This window comes from Budorcas taxicolor, chromosome 19, assembly GCF_023091745.1.
Source record: "Budorcas taxicolor isolate Tak-1 chromosome 19, Takin1.1, whole genome shotgun sequence".
NCBI lineage: Eukaryota > Metazoa > Chordata > Mammalia > Artiodactyla > Bovidae > Budorcas > Budorcas taxicolor.
The window spans coordinates 21,930,348-21,953,270 of NC_068928.1; the positions used below are offsets into that span (position 1 = coordinate 21,930,348).

At 47.9% G+C, this 22,923-nt stretch overlaps 1 protein-coding gene across 1 annotated transcript in view; it reads left to right on the plus strand.

The window, feature by feature from the left end:
* NXN (nucleoredoxin) overlaps positions 1-22,923 on the plus strand; it is a 159,673-nt gene that overhangs the window by 114,479 nt on the left and 22,271 nt on the right. Inside the window, exons 2-3 of the mRNA XM_052657394.1 lie at positions 20,010-20,127; positions 22,445-22,578. Coding sequence (XP_052513354.1) covers positions 20,010-20,127; positions 22,445-22,578 — 252 coding nt within the window. The remainder of the gene's footprint in view (positions 1-20,009; positions 20,128-22,444; positions 22,579-22,923) is intronic.

Genomic DNA, 22,923 nt, shown 5'->3' on the forward strand with positions numbered 1-22,923 from the left:
CAAACAGATCATGAAAATGGTGATCGGGGCTACGAGGGAAGTGCACCCGGGGGACTTGGTCTAGACTTGCGCGGGGCAAAACAGGGCAGTGGGCTCCCCTGAGGAAGTGATATTTGATCTGAGATTCTCAGAATGAGTAAGAAAGAACTGGGGGTACTTGCCTGTTCTGTGTTAGGATTCCGTACTTCCACTGCAGGGGGTGCAGGTTGGATCCCTAGTTGAGGAACTAGGTAGATTCCCCCATCTGCCAAAAAAAGAAAAATAACTAGGGAATTGGAGGGCTATACGGGCAGAAGGACTCCAGTGGGCATAAGCATTTCCTGGAAGCTTCCTTAAGATTTGCAGGTTTGCCTCTTATCCTCAGAGAGGTCAGATTCAGTGGGTCAGAGGTGGGCCCCCCAAATCTATATCACCCCAGGGGCTGCTGCTGCAGGTCTTCTGGGGAAATACCAAGTTCACTGTTGTTGGGGAAGCTCTTTCCTGCCAATATGCAGTGTTTGCCGAGCTCCAGGCCCCCTTTCTGTGGGTAGATGTACTTAGGTTTGGCATAAGTGTAACCCCAAGTGCTCAGGGGAACCTTGCTGGTTTCCTGGTCAGGGAGAGTTTTATGAGGTTCCTTGGTGGAGACACCACTGGCTGTGGCCAAAGCGCGTTCTCCCTACCCAGTCTCCTGGGGAGAAGTTATCACAATGCCCCCAGGTGGCAGGTAAGCTGAGACCAAGCCAGCAGGTTTTCCTCCCTGACGAAGAGCTTTCTGTGGGGCCCCGGCTGGCTTGCAGGGGTAAGCCAGCCCCACTGGATTTCCTTCCCCCTTTCTCGCCACTGCCTCGGTTGGCAAAGGACCTGAGGAATTTGAGGTGGCAGGGCTGTTACTGGGATCGGAGCCGCTGGTTAAACTACATCATGTTTTTCCATTCTCTGTTTCAAATGTCTGGTTAGATCAGGAGTAAGTGTTGACGTACACCCCTTCTTTACAGCTTGGGAACACTCGCTCATCTCCTTTTCAATAGAGAAAGCAGACCTCAGAGCCTTTGGCAGCCAACGGGGGGGCTAGATCCAATGTAATAATTGTTTGGGCTTTTGCTCTTTTTATTTTGACACTTACCCTCTATTTATGGTAAGCAATACTGGTTTTCTGTTTACAAAAGCAAGATCAAATTTCCTTTCAAAAAAAAATTTTTTTTTTTTTTTACAATAAAGGCTTATTTAAAGCAAACTAAGTAAGAGAGCTGGGGATACAAACCGGAAATGATATATGTGAACAACTGACTCTGGGAAGTATGGGGGGCCTGGAAGGAGCCATCTGGATTTTCCATCTATGTTTAATCCTCATAGCAACCCTGTGAGGCAAGAACAGTCTTCTTCACTGTTTGCAGCAGAAGTGACTTTTTCAGAGAAGGGAGCTAACTGGCCCAGCCTGGCCGGCTTCCCTCTGCTCTCTCAGATTGCCCTTCTCGGTGACTGGGAGACGCAGGGAACCACGCACTCACCCTGCTGGGATCCTCGGCTTTCCAGCTCGTTCTGTCCCCTAGCTCCCCGCTCCCTGGGCCTTTCTCTGCCATCTGCAGAGGAGCTGGGCCTCACCCTTGGTTCTGGCCTCCATCACCTCAGTCCGGGGAGCTCTGGGTGTTCATTGTTGTGAGCAAAGAGCAGAGCTGGAGGGCACTGGAGCCTGGTGTCTTGACTGAATTTCCCCGCTCTTGGACACGGATGATTCCCTGGGTGGTCTGGAGCCTGGTCTGAAACTTGTTGACATTTAACAGTTCGGTCCTGCTAAAGGTTGACAGGATTATTGTGCTCTTGAAAATGGTCAGCGTGTCCCAGAGAGTCCGTGCTCCTCCTGGGGAATCAATTTGTGTGTGGTTTCTATTCAGAAGGCCTCAGCAGTTTATGTTTCCCAAGCAAGTGATCAGTGGCATATTCAAGGTCTGATTCACTGGGATATTTGCATCCGGAGGAGAAAACCAGTCCAGTCGCAACCGCAGAAACTTGACACGCTCTGTCCTTTTGGGTTCTGCAGCCCTGGTGGCTTCTGGCTTCAGCCCATGGGAAGGTTCTGGTGTGTTTGGACCTGGGAGTGTCTGCAGAGGGCTGCCCCTGGCCAAGCTGGAGAATGAAAGTTGGTAAAGACTTTCTGTGTCTGCTCCTGAATGTCACATGTGCTGTTACACCTTGGGAATGTGGAGGACATGGGTGGTTGTTTTTTTTTTAAGTAACCATTCATCTTGTCTGTAGAGGAAACCTCAGGTTTTCTTCATTCCTGACTCATCTCAGGGCAGAGTCTCTTGGAGCCATAGCGAATGCAAAACCTTCCCGGGGGGAGAGCCACCCTCGCCTTGGGAATGGGGTTGCGGGGGGAGGAAGATATATATATATATTCAGTTCAGTTCAGTCGCTCAGTTGTGTCCGACTCTTTGCGACCCTATGGACTGCAGCACACCAGGCCTCCCTGTCCATCACCACCTCCCAGAGTTTACTCAAACTCATGTCCATTGAATCAGTGATGCCATCCAACCATCTCATCCTCTGTCATCCCCTTCTCCTCCTGCCTTCAATCTTTCCCAGCATCAGGGTCTTTTCACATGAGTCAGCTCTTCACATCAGGTGGCCAAAGTATTGGGAATGGGGGAAATATATAATCTTAAATAAATGTTTATAAAAAAATACTTCACTGAATGTAACTTGTTGCTTTTCCCAAAGGAAGATATAAAATAAAATTTAAAAATAAAGAAATACGCATAGATATAAAACAAACAAAAAAAAGCCCTCTTCTCTGCACGTTTGTGACAGGTTGTCCACTACAGCCACTGTCCCTGAGATCCACACATCAGAGAGGCAGGCTGATTTTTCTCCCATCTGCATGCAGTATTTTAGGCTCACAAGTAAGAAGCACTGTATTTTAAGTCTGTGGCTGGCAGAGAGCAGAGGCCCTTGTCCTCATTTGCTCTATCAGCTTAGGTGAGTCATCTTGCTTCCATTTTTGCATCCATAGCATGGGGATGCGTTTGTTCCCCAGGGCCCCAGGATCCCATGGCGACAACAGAAGGGGCTTCGGTAAGAAAGAGACTGGAAAGGGTTAACAGCATACTGTCATTTTGCTTTTCTTTCACCAGAGTTTGAAGCAGTGAGGCCTCCATGGTACACAGAGCCCTCCGTGCACACATATCCCCACATCTGTCTTAGCTAGGAGTTGTTTACAAAGGACAGAAATTCGCTCAAGCTGGCATCAGTGATTTGGGGCAGGCTCTCAGTTGTTAATCACATGAGCATCCAGATTTAGGAAATAGGGTTCAGCTGGGACGCGGTGGGACCAGAATGGGATTTCAGAAACAGGTCCCTCTCTCCCTCAGGGGCTGTGCAGTTTCATTTGTTTCTCAGTTCTCGACTCCCTGGTGTCTGTCTCCCACTCTGTCCCATTTCTGTTCCTTTGTGGGGATAAGAGTCTGTAATACTATGTCGCTTCCTTGCTTGTCCCTGGTCCACCAGGGCTACTCCTGTCTCCATTTTACATGAGTTTGTGTCCCCACTCCACCACCGCCTAGTCAGTCAGTTTAGTTCAGTCGCTCAATCGTGTCCAACTCTTTGGGACTGCAGCATGCCAGGCCTCCCTGTTCATCACCAACTCCCAGAGCTTACTCAAACTCATGTCCATTGAGTCAGTGATGCCATCCAACCATCTCATCCTCAATTGTCTCCTTCTCCTCCCACCTTCAATCTTTCCCAGCATCAAGGTCTTTTTCCAACGAGTCAGTTCTTCAAATCAGGTGGCCAAAGTATTGGAGCTTCAGCTTCAGCATCAGTCCTTCCAATGAACACTTAGGACTGATCTCCTTTAGGATGGACTGGTTGGATCTCCTTGCAGTCCAAGGGACTCTCAAGAGTCTTCTCCAACACCACAGTTCAAAAGCATCAATTCTTTGGCACTCAGCTTTCTTTATAGTCCCAACTCTCACATCCATACATGACTACTGGAAAAACCATAGCTTTGATTAGACGGACTTCACGTTTTTCACATCCCTGCCACACTTAGAAAGTGGTTGCTGTGTGTCTTCTGGGATAAAGGGACAAGGCAGTTTGTCACCAGAGGCCAGGGACTCAGGCAGGGTGGGGTGGGGATCTGGCTGCCCCTAGGGCTGAGAGGATCAACATGGCACCTCCTCTAACCTCTTTGCAGATCACTGGTCGGGGATCTCTGCCCTTACTGAATCCAACTTTGTGTTCAGTTTCTAAATTCCCAGGAGCAAGTGGGGATGGTCTCAGGTCAAGTGTCCACACCTGCTGCAGGCATCTGTGACCAGACATGTCCCAGGGGTCCCTGCTGTGGGGACGGTGGCGGGGTGAGCAGGACAAGCACTGGCATCCAGGTGGAATGTCCACATGGTGAGCAGGTCCAGGAACTCACCAGATTCCTTTTCTCCCTTGAAGGTGGGGACCTTTGTCCTTAATCTCTATATCCCCACAGCATCTGGCATAAATACTTGGTAAGTTTTATAATTAATTGATTTTCTCTTTTGGCCACACCACGCAGCATATGGAATTTTAGTTCCACAACCAGAGGTTGAACCTTTGCCCCCTGTAATGGAAGCACAGAGTCTTAACCACTGGACCACCAGGGAAGTCCTTGGTAGGTTTTAGGCACTTGAGAAATGTCTGTTGTTGAATGGGCACCCAGGCCTGTGCGGGGTGGAGGCCTGACGTCCTGCTGAGCGTGACCTTGACCGATCTGGGAACTCAGCCTCCGGCCTCCTGCATCATCTCCTCAGACCCTGCTTTACCGCCGTTTCTCCAGGACACCTCACAACCAACCGGGGCCTTCCTGCTGTTTTCAGTTTTTCTTTTTACCATCTGAAGTCCCAAACCGAGAGCCGTTAAGCAGCGAGGCAGGCCGCCCGTGTTTTTTTTCTCAGAATGAGGCATTTGGAACCAATTGTGTGGTGGCCCCTTGGAGTTAGCTGTTTAGAAGTTAAACAACACACACTAACACTGCATTGTAAAAATGTCTTTCCGGCCAGTGTCTTGGACTTTTGTGTTTCTGTGGAAACGCCCATCTAAATTTCCTGCTAGATTGTTGTTTTTTTTTTTCTTAATGGTCAGACATTAACTTGGCAAATACAGCTATTTTTTAAAATGCTGCTGATGTTAAAGCAAACGGTGACCATACCTTTCAGAGATAAGACATCAGCATTCAGTCACTGGAAATAGATCGGTGGTGATTGACATCCTGCTGAGAGCTTAGAGACCCTTGGCTTAATTAATAATTTCATCTCAGATCCTTCACTCACCCTGTTTTGTGACAGCTTTATTTAGCAGAGAGAGCGATGTGAACGGATGTTTCTTTGTAAGAATAGAGGGATGTAATACTTTGTTCTGTACTGACTCCCATATTTATTTCTGTATCGGGTCTGTAGCTCTTTCTTATTCTACATGAATCACTTGGATGCATAAATTCAAGGACATATGTTTGCAGCTCTCACACATCTGTCTTGAATTTCATCTTTTCCACCCTGTCTTCTACTTTCCAAACAATTTACCTCCCTCCTTCTCTCTCCCTGCTGTTATTTATTTCATTGTGCCATGGAACCCTTTCATTTCAAGAGCTGACGGAGGGGAACAATGCAGGCCACACGCTCCATTTCTATATAAAGGCATCTTGCAACATGGTGAGCACAGCTCTGTGTCGGGTGCGAGTCTTTCTGCTCAGGACACAGCTGGTCCGGGGCTCATGGCAACCTGGCTCACCGGGTTCCCAGTGAGGTAATGCTCCCATCATGGTCCAGTCCAGCCCAGGTGATGGCGGGCCTTCCTGTGCCTGACTCCAGGCAGAATGGGCCCTTATGCCTGCCCTCTTTGATCTCTTTTTTCCTGACTGGGAATTTCTCACATCGCTGTAAATGTTTCTTTTCCTCCCCTTGTCATTTGGCTCTGTGGGGACTTCCTGAAGCAGGAAAGTGGTAACAAGGGGTTTAACTGGGCACTCAGAAAGTTCTGCCAAGAAACAGAGCTCTCTGTGCAGCCAGGGCAAAAAAAAGAAAAACACCAAAGAACACCAAACAAAAAACCCTGATGAAATAACAATCAAATAGGAAATTGAAAGGAGTAATGTGCTGAGTGTTAATAGCTCCACAGTGGAGCAGGTACGGATGGTGCTGAAATGATAAACGTCTCTGAAATGCTCAGAAATCATACTTCCGGCCCCTATTTCATTGGGAGAGAGGACATGGAAACCCTGCCACCCTGCTGACTTGTAATTTACAGCACTCGGGTTCATAGGTGTTACACAATTGCATTCCTGATCTCCTGGAAGCAGAGGAAAGTTCTGAGCCTATCTGCCTGATTTCTTTTTTGGATAGTAACTTATTTAGTAGCTGTTTAGAAACCGTGATGAATACGTGAGAACAAAATACCAGCTTGCTTATTTTTCATGCTGCATCTATTGAGTCAAAGGGGAGAAGCTAGTAAACGTACTTCCTTGGCCTGAACATCACCATCCTTTTTGTTGTCGTCATCATCGTCGTGGTCATCAGGATGCACTGAGTACCTGCCAGGTGTAAGGCACTGACACGCAAAAGCAGCGTAAGATTCAGTGCGCTGGAGGGAGTCGTCAGATGAAAGAGCTACAATATGGTCTTTGGTTTTGAGCCCTGAAAGAAAGAACGCAGTAGGATTCTAGAAGGGTGGGGATCCCTTTTGCTGTTGACTTCCTGGATCACCTCACATCTTTCAGTTCTCTTGTTCCCATAATTTGTGACATCTCCCTCTCTCTCTCTCTCGTTGGATCTTTTCACTGTGGTACCTGGCCCTAGGGGTTCAGTTGTGGACGGTAGATCTGTGATGGGTATGTCATGCAAGTGCTGAGTTTGAGAGTCAGTAGAGAATCAGAACCTGGAGCTCAAAGGTCATGGCTTGCCAGCCAACCCAGAACTAAGGAGGCAAGGGGAGCTCTGTTGTCCTCCTGTGAGAACCTGCACTAACACCATCTCCTGAGGGAAGGCCTGTTGTAGATGAAGACAGTTTGCTAGTATGGATTTTAATTTTATTTGTTTGTTTGTGTATTTGACCAGCCCACATGTGTGGCTTTCAGAACCTTTGTTCCCTGACCAGGAATCAAACCCATGCCTCCTGCAATGGAAGAACGGAGTTGTAACCACTGGGCCTCCAGGGAATTCCCTGTTTTTTATTTTAAAAATTTAAAAATTAAAACAAAAACCCTTGCTGGCGGTTTTGTTTGTTTGTTTGTTTTTGGCAAGAATCCTTTTATCAGCTATAGCCAGTTCCTAAATTTGATGTCCTTACATTTTGTATTGAATCACGAGGGATGACTGGTTGTGGGGGGATGAATTGATGACGTCTACCATCTTTGGCTAAGGAGTGGGGAAAGTGGAAGATACCACTGCTTTGATGTGCAGCTTCTGCCAACAGAATCCCCAAACCCACAAGAACAGCCCTTCTCCTTCCCCAAAGTCCTTATTCCTAGGGTTCCTCTCTCTCCTTTTTGTTTTGTTTTTAACCTTCCCCTCCCCCCCCAGAATTTATTTCTCTTTGGTATGAACTTAAACATTCTGGGTTGAACCTATGAGGTGACATATTTCTCAGAGGAGGTAGCAGACCCCAAGAGCTCAGTGTTCCAGCAAAAACACACTGCTCAGGGCGAATGTGGGCAGACTTTGCTAAGAATGTCAACAGAGGGGGGCTCCACCATGATACAAACCACAAGAACCCTGTCCCCCCCGCCAGAAGCAATGGCCTCAGGACATGGTCTCTTCCATTTCAAACCAGTTCTGGCTCCTCATCCTCTCTCCTCTGAAAACTCCCAGGCCCCCATCTTTATTTCTGCTTCCTTGCCAGCATCTGTCATTCTTAGCCACCCCCTTGCTGTTCCAAACCACTCCAGCCCAGTAGAGGCTTTCATACCAGATGGGGCTTGAGGAAATCCCTCCGTCAGCTTGTGAGACTGCAGCATGGGGAAGTGGAGCAGCCTCTTCGTCTGTGGTGTCGGCCAGAAAGAACTTGGCAGCCATATGTCTCTTTGTGCTCCCAGCAACTGCTCATCTCCTGGCCTGTTGAATCATTAGAGCAGGAAGTTGTGTGGCATAGTCAATGAACCTCTTTAACTGGTATTGCAAGTGGAACCAGGTTCCAAGTGTTCGGGGACCAGGACTCTCCAAGCCCAAGGTGAGTGAGAGAGATCAGGAAATATTTTGTAGTTCAGCGCTTTTGAAAGTGTAAGAAGAAAACATGTACATCTTCTGTCTTTATATTTGTGGGCATCATTTTTCCCAGCTTTTACCTTTTTAAAAAAAATTAAAAAAATTTTTTTTTTAATGTTTTGGTTGTACCTTGTAGATGAGGGACCTTCGTTCCTTGACCAGGGGTCAAACCCTCCACCACTTCCCCACCTACCCCCACCTCCAGCCCCCAGCTTTGGAAGCACAGTCCTAACCATTGGACCACCAGGGACGTCCCTATCATCATTGCTTATCTCGTTCATTTGTTGTTGGTGGTGATTGAAGCCAGTCCACAGGTGCAGTTTTCTGAAAGGAGATTTAGTAGCAGACTTGTCTGGTGAGTGACTCCCAGGAGGAAAAGAGATGGAGGCCCTGACCACTGTGTCTTAGAGTGCTTCTTAACTGCTAGTTGTAGACTGGATGCAACCTTTTTTGTGACCACCCACTGTGGCTTCGTCACCAGAGTCACAAAGCTGCAGCCCACTGCTGGAGCTGGCAGCCAGGCCCCAGGCCTCCAAGCCATGTGAAATACCACTTTTTAAAATGTTTATCTTCTTTCTTTGTTATTTATTTATTTATTTATTTATTTATTTTGGCCACACCACACAGGCCTGTGGTATACAAATTCCCTACCAGGGATTGAACCCAACCCCCACCCCACCCCCAGTGAAATTGTAGAGTTCTAACCACTGGACTGTCCCTGTTAAATGTCTTACCTTCTCATGCCCTCTAGCGTGGCCACCATCAGCCCCTTTTGCCCCAAGGGGTCATGGTTAGACTTAGTGGCCATTTCTCAGTTGTTCTGCCACTCTCCAATTAGGAGAAAGGAGGGTCCACGGGCTGGATGATGGTCTGGAAAGTGTCTGTGTTTACATGAAGAAGGGGAGCTTTTGCCCCTCCCAGAGCCGCAGCCAGAGAAGCAGAGCCTCTGCCACCCCTTCCTTCAGCAGAGTCCATCTGCTTACCTTCTGTCAGGAGGTCTCTTATAAACCACTCTGTATTTATTTGTGTGGATTATTCTGGGCCCCATCCCTGGCGGGGACTGGTGGCCCTGTGGTGTCCTGATTGTTATTGTAAAACACTGCTGTTTCTTTTTTTTTAAGGAATTTAAAAAAATATAGCTGTGTTTCAGCTGTACAGTGAAGTGATTCAGTTATAGATAGATATAGATATTCTTTTTTCATATTCTTTTCCCTTATAGGTTGTTACAAAATATTGAATATAGTTCTCTGTGCTATATAGTAGGTCCTTGTTAGTTATCCATTTTATGTATAGTAGGGGAATGCTGCTTATTAAGTGCTCTTGGAGTTTGATTATGTGCAGGGCTTGTTGCTGTACATGGGCTTTGGTCAGAAAGATTTCATCAGATTCCATACCAATAGAATCTGGAAGGACACAGGCTAGAAGCATTCTCATCTGAGTGTTTACTGTATGCCAGGGATGGTTCTAAGCACGTCGTGTGTATTACTTATCCTCACGGTAACTCAAGGAAGTAGGTACGACAACACCATTTTGCCATTGAAGAGAGTGAGGCTTGAGAGGCTGTGTAATTTGCCCAAGTGGTAGAGCCAGCATTCAGACCCAGGCCACCTGCCTGCGGAGCCTGTGCACCCAGCCACTACATGTGTTTCCCTCCTGTGCTGATGCAGTGAGGATCGGGGGGCCCTGGGACACAGAGGTCAGCCTGGAGGAAGGATGAAGGGGCAGGGCTGGTTCTGTGTCGGCCCTGAAAGAAGCACAGTGCGCACCCCGCATCCTGGGAATCCTTTGACAAGTTAAGACGGAAGCAGAGCTTGCTGTCACCCCGTGAGGTGTGTGTGGTGGACGGCTGGCTGCTGACGAGGAGAGACATTTCTTAGATAAAAGATAAAAGGAAGAAGTAGCATATCAGATCCGTCACCTCATACTAGCAGCAATGCTATTTCTGTTGTAAAAAGAGTAGCTTGCGGAGCAAAATGAGGCTGTTAACGAATTTAACATGTGCCCACAGCACCAGGTGGGAGTAGGCAGCACTTACTCTGTAGGGGGGGCTCCCCAGGTGGTGCGGTGGTAAAGAACCCACCTGCCCAATGCAGCAGACGCGAGTTCGATCCCTGGTTCAGGAAGATCTTCTGGAGAAGGAAATGGCAACCCACTCCAGCATCCTTGCCTGGGAAATCCCGTGGACAGAGGAACCTGGCGGACTGTAGTCCATGGGGTCACAAAAGAGTCAGACACAACTTAACTGAACAATGAAGACAGCTCTATAGGGCTGTCTCCTGGCCTGGGTCCTCTGTCTGCGAGTGTCCCAAAATGACACAAGGCGTAAGGAGTTATTTCTCCCATCCTTCCTCTGCCAGAATGAGAAACGACAGCTGATGTGGGTGCTACATGGAGTTAGTGGGGTCAGCACATTTTTCCACTTGGTGTCAAGGAGAAATGGCAGTGTCCTCTTTAGACCTCATCATCATTTATGACATTTATTGAACACTCACTGTATATCAGGCAGTGTTCTAAGTCTTACATGTGTATTAATCATTAATTCATCCTAACAGCAATATGGAGCAGGTTATTTTTATCCTCGCTTTACTCAAGAATTAGAGGCTCAGAGAGGTGAAGAAATTTGTCCCAGGTCACCCAGCAGCCATGCAGCAGAGTTGGGATTTGAACCCAAGCATTCTGGCTCCAGAACCATGTTCTTAACCATTTTACCTACACCATACTGTGCTCTGATAGAAGTACTGAAAAAAGATTTGAGTGACCCACAGGGACCAAACTCAGCCCAGAGCTGTTGGTTCATGGGGCTGCCCCTACTTGGAATCATAGTGGTTTCATGGAGGATGTTTGAAACAGTTAAGCGTGTTTGATTGAACACACAGAGCCATTCCTGGCACGTTCCCTAAACTAGGATGGAGCCAGGCTTCCTTCTGGCCCCTTTTGCTCACTTCTCCTGCCAGTTGCTGTGTGTTAATGCCTGTACAGAAGTAGTTGTAAAATAGCTTTAACGTTGACCGTTTTTACCATTTTCTACTTCTAAAACAGTAATGTTCCTAAAGGCAGGCCTGGTGTCTCACCCGCTTCGCGTCCCCTGCAGCACTTTGATTAGTGTTGAATATTATTCACACCTGATGAGTGTCTGCTGGATTGGACAGCCCACCTAGGTCAGCTGTAAAGCAGCTGGAAAACTTACCATTCTGAGATCTGGGGAAACGAAGAGTAGATTTCTAACATCTCTTCTACCCAGTTCTTCTACTTCTAGTCTTCTTCTTTCACTACAGCCTGGAGTAGCAGAGACAGACCCAGAAGGAGGGTGTGCAGTATATTTCACACCTAGCGCTTTGCGCGAAGCAGTGTGGACGTGTTATTTTGTAAACCTCTTGCTCTACGACCCTTAGGGCACAGGGCCTCCTTCTGAACGCAGCTGTAGTGAAGGGGAAATTGATTGTTAATCTAGTTTCAGAGATACGTCCACTGGGAGGACTTTGATTTCTCAATAACCTGGTGCAGGTTCCAATCAGCCCAGCCCAGCCCAGCCCAGCTGCCCCTCTTCCTTGATCTCGCCAGTCCTTTCTCTGTGTTGGCTCCAGGCAGAGGAGAGCTGGAGAAGGGAGGGGATCAGAGTCACTGTTAGATAGAGGGAGATGAGCTCTAATTCCACCAGCACTGGCTTTGAGGGATGTGTTCTGCAGTTTAAAGAGAATAAGGAACGCCTCTCCAAGTCTCCCAAAAGCACAAGGAAGAAGCCCTGTAAATGGCTCAACTTGACTGTCACTGGGCATCCAGTCTGGTTGGCCTGTCCACAGTGTTTCCTCTCTCCCTTTCTTCCTTCCATTCAATCATTTCTCCATTGCTGGCCATCGTTTACTGAACCAGGTAACGTGTGCCAAGCACTGTACTTGGCCAGGTGCTGTACCAGGCTGGGGAACGGCAATCTTAGGCCAAATCACACACTGGGACTCTTGCCTCAGAAGCAAGGCTTGGTCTTAACTCCGGGAATATGAGGACAGGGTCCCAGTAGAGCATTTAGAATAGCCCTGGAATAACAATAACAACAGCAACAATAGAACCTAACACTTACATAGTGCCTAATCTGGGTCATGCCCTATTCGTTTTTGTCTTGGCCCTGCCATGTGGCATGCAGGATCTTAGTTCCCCGACCAGGGATCAAACCTGCGCCCCTTGGCGTGGAAGCGTGGAGTCTTAGCCACTGGACCACCAGGCAAGTCCCTGGCTCTATTCTAAACACTTTATACATCTACTCTTCACAACAGCCCAGTGAAATATAGGTGCTGTCATCTCCATTTTGCAAGTGGCAGGAGCAGAGTTGGACCCAGGCTCCCGAGCCTGTGCTGAGCAGCCTCCAGTGTCCACGCCGTCTTGACACTGGGCAGTAGGGCCTGGGGTGGGGGGTTTCCCTCTGACTGTGCGTGTATAATGGGCTGTGGTCGTGTTTGGTGAGAAGGGGTGGGACACTTTTGAGGCTCTGTTTTCACAGACTACTTACAAAGAGGATGGCGTTGACTGTGGCCAGCCTTTGGTGGAAGGGCCGGGGTGAGGTCTGCCTGAGAAGGTTCCGGCTGACCTTGCCAAGGGGCTGGCTGATGAATCCTCCATCTGTGTTAGCTTTGGCTTGATCCCACAGTTTAGCAGCAGCTGTTGAGAAATAAAAACTTAGACCCCCAGTCAAGTGCAAGACCCAAGCCTCCGAATGAGAGGCGGATTCCATTTCACCCTCAGGAGCTGGGGCTTCTCAGAAATGGCCCGGAGGCATTCCCCTGTGGCAAGCACGGGTGCTGACTAATCCCACCAGGGTTTCTGATCAGCTCAGCTTCAGAGTCTGCGTTTTTACAGTTTACCAGTTCCCAATCCCATCCCTTTTGATTTTTGCTTCGTAGTTTCGTGGGTCAGTGTTACAGCGTTTCTGGACAACATTCCTGGGACGATAGTTCCAACCACAGCCCTGGATTGCTAACCAGAACCAGCCGCCAGGCTGAGGAATGGGAACTGTTAAGTAACCTGATAGCCCGGTTTGTCATCCTTTTTTTGCTTTTGGCCAAGTTGAGCTAATCTCGTCTCCTGTTTCTTTTTGTCTGTTTCATCTTTGCTACCTTGCTGCTGGATTCTAGGCTCTGGGCATTTTCTAGGAACCCATTCTCTCGGAGTTGCCTGGCCTCTGGGTAGCTATGAAAGGAGGTGGGATGTGGCATGGAAATGAACTCTGGGTGGACATTGTGCCAGGACAGTCACTGGAGAGAGAGCAGGCTTTGGATGGAAGAGTCACGGGGTCTCTTTTACCTGTAGCAGTGCTGGCCACTGTGGCCCTTCTAATGAGCCTGTTGAGTAGCTCTTCACCTTTTCTGCGCTGATCACCTGGAAGGAGTTCTTGCCGTCAGTCCACCTCCCTGGTCCAGGCGCCGGGACAGGAACCTCCTGACTCAGCTTGTCTCCCTCCTACGCTCCCTGGTAGCAGACTGTATGGTATTTCACACTTTCAAGCAGAATCAGATGCGGGGTCAGAGTTCTCTTAAGAGAGAAAAGCAAAATCCAGAGCGTCTGCTTAAAAAGTAAACATCCAGATGCCCTTTAAAATCTGGAAATCCAAAATGGGAAGTAGACGGAAGAAAAAGGGGAGAGGGGAAGACATCAGACCACATAAAACTGGCCCCCAAATATGTATGTGTTTGTAGAAGGTGCTTATGGCAAAAAGACCACTGGCTACAGAAGGAAATCCCTGCTTTCTGAGGAGTTTTATATGCAGCCTACCCTACAGTTGATTGATTTAACTTTAAAACAGAGTTGACAGAAAAATGTTTTTTGAAAAGGATGCTGACAAGACAAAGGGGAAATAGCAGAAATTTGGTTCAGATATTAATGATGTGTCCCATGTGTGTAATGCTTTAGTTTTCAGAGCGTCTCCACACGCATTACCTCGTTTAAGTTCCGAATTTATCCTGTGATGTGTGTATGACCATGCTCTGCCAGCAGGCGTGACCTGCCCAAGGTGTGGTACTGTGTCACCTACTGACATCTATCGAGGCGTCCCGGCGGGATGGAAACCCAGCCCCTCCGAAGCCTGTTGACTTACACCACCACCGTTTTTTTCCTCCCAAGAAGAACTTTGAGATAATGTAGAAGCACTTATGCTCCCGACTGTGTTTAAATGCTCTAACATCATACCAAGGAGGCCTTGGAACTCATTTCTTGGGGATCCTTAAAAAGCAAGTGACATTAGCGCTCCGTCCTAGGTGGTTCTGCTCTTTACCACCCTGAAGGCAAAGGGATGAATCAGAGACCACCGACGGTGCTCAGCTCTGAATGAGTTGGGGAAGATGACCGTCGCATAGAGTGTGGTTTTAATGTCCCACCTTTCACCATTTCATCATCTTAGAGTTTAGGCAAATGCTGATTCTTATCAGGGGAAATTTTCACAACAAGAGTAAAGATGGACCAATATCATAGTTCTCCCAGTTGAATCAAGGTTAAGCCATGTACTAAAGTGAACTGTTAAAAGAAGGTGATCTTTTTCTGGAGTCCATAGAGCTCTTGGAATCAGACAGGTTCAATCATAGGCTTCAAGAAATTCACAAACTCTGTGAAATTACAGACTTTTTGATATATGGGTATTTTCCTCTGGGGAAAGGATCTGTATGTAGCTTTTATCATCAAAAGTGACTGTAACCCCAAAATGGTTATGAAACCAGAGTCTTAAAAGGGCTTTTTGGAAACCTTGAGTGGACTTGAGATGCCACCCACACTTGAAAAGGCACAGAGATGAATCTTGGCAATTGTTTCTTTAGCGCATTTCCAGTTGGCATAAAAGAATCATCCAAGTGGGCCTGTGGGACTTTTCTAACTCAAGGTTCTCTTTCTGATTCAGGTATCAAAATGAACATGGTTGGAATGATCATTCCTCTGCCTCCTGCACAGTTCCAGAGCAGAGTAACCAGGATACTACAACCTGAGACAGATCATCCCAAGCAAATATGACATGACAGTAACTTGTGCTTAGTCACGCAGTTGTGTCTGACCCTTTGCGAACCCATGGGCTGTAGCCCGCCAGGCTCCTCTGTCCGTGGGATTTTTTTCCAGGCAAGAATACTGGAGTGGGTTGCCGTTTCCTCCTCCACAGGATCTTCCCGACTCAGGGATCAAACCCACGTCTCTTTGCGGCTCTTGAATTGCAGACAGATTCTTTACTGCTGAGTCATCGGGGAAGCCTGATATTACTGTACCTCCCATCTTAAAAATACCCTCCCTTTGACCTCATCAGGTGTTTTTCTAGCTATAATCCCATTTCTTTTCTCCCTTTACAGCAAAACTCTTAAAGAGAATTGCCTGCAGTCACTGCCTCAGCCCCTTCTTTGCCATTTTCTCCTCTTTTTCTAACCTTTCTTCTTTCTGTTCTTCTCCTCTTGATGTTTCACATGTTGGCAGGAGTCCTCGGACTTGTCTGGGTCCCAGGCCCACTGGAGGCGTGTGTGTTGGGTAGAGGTGCTGACCCTTTTCATTCCAGTGTGTCTGTCAGCTTCACCCCTGCACTGACTACCCTCCCCCCAACCCCATCAAGATCATGTGTGATCACCAGTCAGTTCTCTGTTCTCACCCTACTCAACATCTCCGCAGCATTTGACCCAGTGACCTACACTCTCCTCTCTAAAACACTTTCCACACCTGCCTATTGGGACACCAGAGTCTCCTTTTCTTCCTATGTCTCTCATCACCCAGCCTGCCGTGGGTGTCCCTGGCTCTCCCCTAAGGGTCCTTTCTCCTCTGATGCCATGCCCTCTCCTTGGAGTGACCTAACCCGGGGCCCATGGCTCCTAATAGCTTCTAGGCACCGAGGATCCCTGGTTTGTCTCTCATACCATCCACCCCCTAGTCTGGACTTCTTTTTGTTTCTTTATTTTCTGATAGTAACTTTCCTTATTTGCTTGTTTGGCTGTGTTGGGCCTCAGCTGGGGCCCGCAGCATCTTCACTGCATCACGTGGGATCTTTTCTTGTGTCACGTGGACTCTAGTTGTGGCACACGGGCTCCCGGGTGAGGGCTCTGTAGTTGCGTTGTGTGGGTTTAGTTGCCCTGTGGCATGTGGGATCTTAGTTCCCTGACCAGGGATCTAACCTGTGTTCCTTGTAGGTTCCTAACTACTGTACCACCAGGGAAGTCCCTCAGTTCAGTGCAGTCGGTTCAGTCGCTCAGTCGTGTCCGACTCTCTGCGACCCCATGAATCGCTGCCCGCCAGGCCTCCCTGTCCATCACCAACTGCCGGAGTTCACTCAGACTCATGTCCATCGAGTCCGTGATGCCATCCAGCCATCTCATCCTCTGTCGTCCCCTTCTCCTCCTGCCCCCAATCCCTCCCAGCATCAGAGTCTTTTCCAGTGAGTCAACTCTTCGCATGAGGTGGCCAAAGTACTGGAGTTTCAGCTTCAGCATCATTCCCTCCAAAGAACACCCAGGGCTGATCTCCTTTAGAATGGACTGGTTGGATCTCCTTGCAGTCCAAGGGACTCTCAAGAGTCTTCTCCAACACCACAGCTCTACTCTACATTTATAAACCAGGTGCCTACTTGAAATCTCCGCTTGCATGTCTAATAGACACCTCAAATGACTGTTCTATCTTGATTTTTCCCCTCAGACTTCTTGCTCTGCCACTGTTCCTCATCATGGTTAGTGGAATTCCTAGACACATTTTTGCTCAAGCCTCCAAGCCACAGTACAGTGCCCCCTTGACCTTTTTCTCTCCCTCACGCCTTCCTTACACCCATTTGTCAACCTCCCCTATTGACTGTCTTCAAAATGCACAGCCATGTCCTCACTTTCTGTGCTGCTGCAGCTCAGGCCCTTGTCACTGCTCTCCACTCCTGCCTGGGCCCTTGGCAGTGGTCTCCCCAGTTGGTCTTCCCCTGATGTCTGTCTGTTCACAATGGCCACAGTGACCTTTTAAAAAATAAACCAGGTTGTACCACTTGCCTTAACCCTCAGCAGCTTCCTGTTACAGTTGACCCTGAGTATCCTGGATTGGTTCCAGGATCTTCACAGATACTAAAATCCATGGCTGCCCCAGTCTCTTATACAAAATACCATGGTATTTGCATATAAACTACGCACATCCCCAGGTATACTTTACATCATCTCTAGATTGCTTATAATTCCTAATACAGTGTATATATAACACACAGAGTTATACGTATGATGTAAGACTATATAAACATTTGCCTGTGCTTGGCAAATTCAAGCTTTGATTTTCGGAACTTAATTTTTTTTTGAACATTTTTGATCTATACTTGGTTGAGTCTGCATATATGGAACCTGTAGATATGGAGAGCTGACTGTATGCTTAGAATAAAATTCCGTTATTTTTACCAGTCTACAGGGCCTGAAACATCCAGTCTGTGAGTGCCCTTCTGTTCTCACTGTGGCCCCTGACTGTCTGGCTGCATCTATTCTTGCCTTCCCCATTCAGTCTTCCCCCATTTGCACATGACTTTTTCATGCTATTACTGAGGTCTGTGCTCAAATGCCAGTTCTTCAAAGACTCCTTCCAGAGCACTCACTAAATCGTGTACTGCTCCACCCAGCATACCTTCCCTCTTACCCTGCCTTGGCTTCCTTTTATTACGTATAAGAGCTTGAGATTATTTTCATATATATGTAATACATACTCATATTATGTTGTAGCTGCATCAGGTCTTAGTTGCAGCACACAGGATCTTCGTTGCAACATGTGGGATCTCTAGTTGTAACGTGCAGGCTTAGTTGCTCTGTGGCATGTGAGATTTTACTTTCCTGGACCAGGGGGTCGAGCTTGTGTCCCCTGCATTGCAAGGTGGATTCTAAACCACTAGACTGACTGCTGGGCCACAAGTCAGGGAAATATCCCTGCTTTGTTCTTTCTTGTAGCCCTTGTGCTTAGACCAGGGCTGGCACATAGTAGGTGCTCAGATAATATCTGTTGAATGAATTTCAGCACTCTTGTAAAAAAATATATATATAGGGAAAAGCAGTGTATTTATAACTTTGAGATAAAGGTATATCTCCTAAACATCAGTAAGTAAAATACAGATGAGCAAAAAAATGAGGCATCATTTTTTTTCCTATCCAATTGAAAAAAAACCAATGGTAGTGATAACAGTTGGTGAGAGTACCAGGGAATGGGTGCTCTGATTTACCATTGGTGGAAATATAAAATCGTCCAAGTTTTCGTAAGTGATGAGTCATGGGTGATTTTTATATCAATTTTTGTGGCTGTGTTTTCCATTTTTTTGCATAGTTATTTTTCTCCCCCAATAATTCCTTTTTAAATCAGAAAAATCTGATAATTTAAACCCCCACCCCTCTCCTCTCTCTCTCTCGTTTTAATTAACCTGGCTGGATCCTGGTACGAGCAAACTTATAAACCTGATTCTAGCAGTAGGATGGTCTTGTTTTGTTGTTGAACCTCTCAGAATGTTTCATCTGAATCCTATATTAGGATTTTCAGGAATGGTGCAAAATCAGTCACTGAAAATTGTGTGTGCAGAATCACTCTTGATCGGAAATCCTGGCTGGTTTGGGGTTCCCATCGGAAATGTGGGGCTGGGAAAAATATGCAGCCTTAATGAAGGCCCACCCAGTTAAAGGTGGGGTCCCACAACACTTCCTGCCAAGACCCAGGTCTCCATAGGCAGGGGAAGCCTCCCATTTCTTGTCTGATAGATAACCTGCCTGACTCCTTGGGACTGAGTTGAAAACAATGATCACAGCCACACACGCCTTTCCGTCTGCTGTGCGTGGCTGATGCCCATTTCCCTGGACACCTCCACGCCCTGTTCTGCCAGTGCCCACACAGCCAGCCCTCACACAGCCAGCCCTCCTGTCTGGGCCCCAGATCCCCAGAAGGCAGGCTTGCAGGTGACTCACCAGTGGGCCATCCTGCGGTCTAACCCTTGTTTCTTTCTTCTCTGGAGGTGCACTGTTAGTTTGATGTTTCATTTCATTATATCATTTCTGGACTTGGCAGTTCAGTTCCAGAGTACCTGGCGGCTCACCTGAGCGGTGTCCACCCAGATGTCTGGGAGCTTACCAAAGAGCCAGCGTACACTGGGCTGCGAGCCCTGGGCTGTCGCCTTTATGCTTTCTCAGCCTCAGTTCTCTTCGACCTTGGCCCTCTGACAGTTGGCACAGCTGACCGCAGGAACCTGCCAAGGACCAGGGGTTGTTTTGAGTGGCATGGGGAACTGAGGGTTGGGGCTGGCTGAGGGTTGTGCCTCCCTGGTGTTCGCAAGCCGAGTGGCACACGCTTAGACCGACTACTGATATTCCCTGTGCATGGACCTGGTGAAGTGGGGAGAGGGGCTGATTTCAGTATTGGTCACCTGTTGGATACCCTTGTCCCTTCTCCCACCTGCCTGCTGATCGGGTTGGAGAGTTGCCAGTAAAATGTCCCACTTCCTGCCTCAACCACCTGGTGGATATCTGATTGTGTTTGAAAAATGCCTGATCCATCTTCATTATGCTTCTTAGAGACAGTGCCTGTCGGGGAAGTAGGAGCAAAAAGACCACCAGGACAAGTGTTGTCCTCTGTTGGCGTCTGCTGTGACTTGAGCCTGGTTGGGACTCAGACCCATGGTCCCCTCCACTGTCTCAGACCTCAGGGACAAGTGGAATTGTAGCTTCTCTTGTCCCTTTTGCCCAGCCAGCCCTGCTCTTAGTCAGTAATTCATTTATCTGTACTTCCTGTTTCCCAGCCTACTTCAGGAGGCTCCAAAAAACTTTGCCATCTTGGATTTAACCTAACCACCTTCTTTAACTTTTCTTCTCACAGCTTAAACTTTGGAACAAATACCGAATTTCCAACATTCCATCGCTCATATTCTTAGATGCCACTTCTGGGAAGGTCGTGTGCAGGAATGGGCTGCTGGTGATCCGCGATGACCCAGAGGGTAAGACCTTGCCACATCCCCCCACCCTGCCTTCCTCCCTGTTGATAGAAAGCATAAAAAGGAAATACATGAGTGCGGGGTTATTTGGGTAGAGAATATTGTCTTGATGAAATTATAGTATTCTCCAGGTCATGGTTAAGGTTTTTACGGAGATCAGAATGTCCCTCATGGGGGCTTTAATTCATGGGCCGAAGGAGAAGGAATCTGAAAAAGGAAGTGCAGCTTTGAGGGCTGAGGAGGCCATTGAGAAGCAGCTTGAGCCCAGCTACTGACTTCTATTGCTGTTTCAGCAGCAGCTCTCACCTCCACAATCAGAGGCAGCCTGTGTGATTTGGGGATTTTCTTTTTTTCTCTTGAAAATATTACCATAGCAGGGAGAGGAAGGAGAGGGTGATATGAATGGAGAGAGTAACATGGAAGCATATACACTATCATGTAAAATAGATAGCCAATGGAAATTTTCTGTATGACTCAGGGAAAGGGTGTGGGGTGAGAGGGAGGCTCACAAGGGAGGGAACATATGTATACATATGGCTAATTCATGTAGATACATGGCAGAAATCAAACCTATATTGTAAAGTAGTTATCCTTCAATTAAAAATAAATAAATTAAAAAGTATATATTACCATAGCAAAGTTGCAGTCTCCGTGTTGCTCTCCTGGCCCTAGCACCCCTCATTTCTTGAAGTGAAAAAGTGAAAATGTTAGTCACCCAGTTGAGTTCAGCTCTTTGCAACCTCATGGACTGCAGCCCATCAGGCTCCTCTGTCTGTGGAATTATCCAGGCAAGAATACTGATTTGGGTTGTCATTCCCCTCTCCAGGGATCTTCCTTACCCAGGGATCGAACCCGGGTCTCCTGCATTGCAGGCAGATTCTTTACCATCTGAGCCACCAGGAAAGCCTCATTCCCTTGGTGTTGCCCAAATCCTAAGCCTTAGTCTTCCTGACCGGCTGGGTGGATGGCTGTGTCTGGGTGACTCTCGTCACCTCGCTCAGAGGCTGTCCAGGGCCTGTTTCTTTCCCCTGGGCACTGGAGTCATACAAAGGCTATAAGATCTTCCGTCCCTCATGTATTCATCCAATTACAGAGTTCAGCCCTGATCACAAATTTTCCCAGTAAAAATTTCATCTTCTTAAACAAAATTGCCCTCAGTAAAAACCAGGGCAGTTACAATAGAACCAAGTCTTTATCTTCTGAGGTATAAACACACAGGCGTGCATGCGTGCACACACCCCCAACTCTAAAGCTTGTTAAAAACCCAGCTTCCCCAGCCCTACCCCCAGAGGTTTTTGGTTCCATGTGTTTCAGGGTGGACTCAGCCACCTGCTTTTCCAGCCAGGATCTGCTGCTCCCTCCCACTCCCCACCCACCCCAGGCGATTTTGAGCCAGTGGTCCCTGGACCACCCTGTGAGAAAACGTGTTCTATTGAGCGGGGAGCAGATTGTGTGCTCTTCCTGCCTGGGGCTTATGTGACATCAGAATGTCAACCATCTGGGTCGAGTGGTTTTGTACTTTCCTTTCACTAGACTGAAATTCTCCTCTTACTTGGTTCCCTGGGCCCCAACCCAGACCAGCTGAATCAGAATCTCTGGAGATGGGACCCAGGAGCATCAGATTTTAAAACTCCCTGGCTGATTCTAAAATGTAAAGTTGGGAGCCACTGAGAGCCCAGGGTTGGAACTGAAGAAACTCACAGTTAATGGGCTTCCCTGGTGCATCAGTGGTAAAGAATCCTCCTGCCAATGCAGATTCTATCCCTGGGTCAGAAAGATCCCCTGCAGGAGGAAATGGCAACCCGCTCCTGTATTCTTGCCTGGGAAGATCCTGTGGACAATGGAGCCTGGTGGGCTACAGTCCATAGAGTCACAAAGAGTCGGACATGACTCGGTGACTGAGCATGCATGCATACTTGGTTAATACCCAAGGCAGTGATTCCCCAACTGTCCCATCGTCACAGTTACTTGGGGAGTCATTTGGCCTTGTTTTGGCTGTGCATCTTCAGCCCTGCCCCAGGATCCTGAGATAGGGGTGGGGAAGGGGGTGGCGGGTAACTTTGGCTTCTGTACTTTTCAAAAGCTCCCCAGGAGATGGGTCCTGTGATCCCTCAGGTTCAGGAGCCATGGCTTTGAGGGTAGGTAGGGCTCTGCCATGAATGAGTCCTGCTTTTATTCCTGCTCTAGCTGCCAGTCCTATGGATATGTTAGCCAATACCATTTAGTTATAAAGTTGTCGCGCTCTGCATCCTGGAAGCCTCTTGGGTCAGAGGCTCTGAGGAAGAGTCTTAACATTCTCTCCATCTGTTGCCTGTTTCAGGTTTGGAATTCCCCTGGGGACCTAAACCCTTCCGGGAAGTCATCGCAGGGCCCTTGCTTAGAAATAACGGGCAGTCCCTGGAGAGCAGCAGCCTGGAGGGGTCTCACGTGGGAGTCTATTTCTCCGCACACTGGGTGAGTGCTGGGTCCCTCTTTCATCCAGACAGAAGGGAGCAGTGATGTCGCCACTGAGACTAGCTGGGGTTGGCTTCTGAAGGTGTGACTGCTCAGGTGTCATTTCCTGGCATTCCTGCTCTCTCCTGGGCCTCGTGCATTGCTGGCATGCTTCCAGTGCTTACTGTTATGAATGATATTAGCAGCAAGAAAAGGACTTCTTTGGACTGGCCTGAAAGGAAGGTCTTTCCCCCTAAAAAATACATAAATAAAAAGGGGAGTCCTCTTAACCCATTCTGATAAGACTCCCCACGTTCTCTTAGGAGATTCGTTTTAACAGCTGCCCGCTGACCCCAGATGCTCACC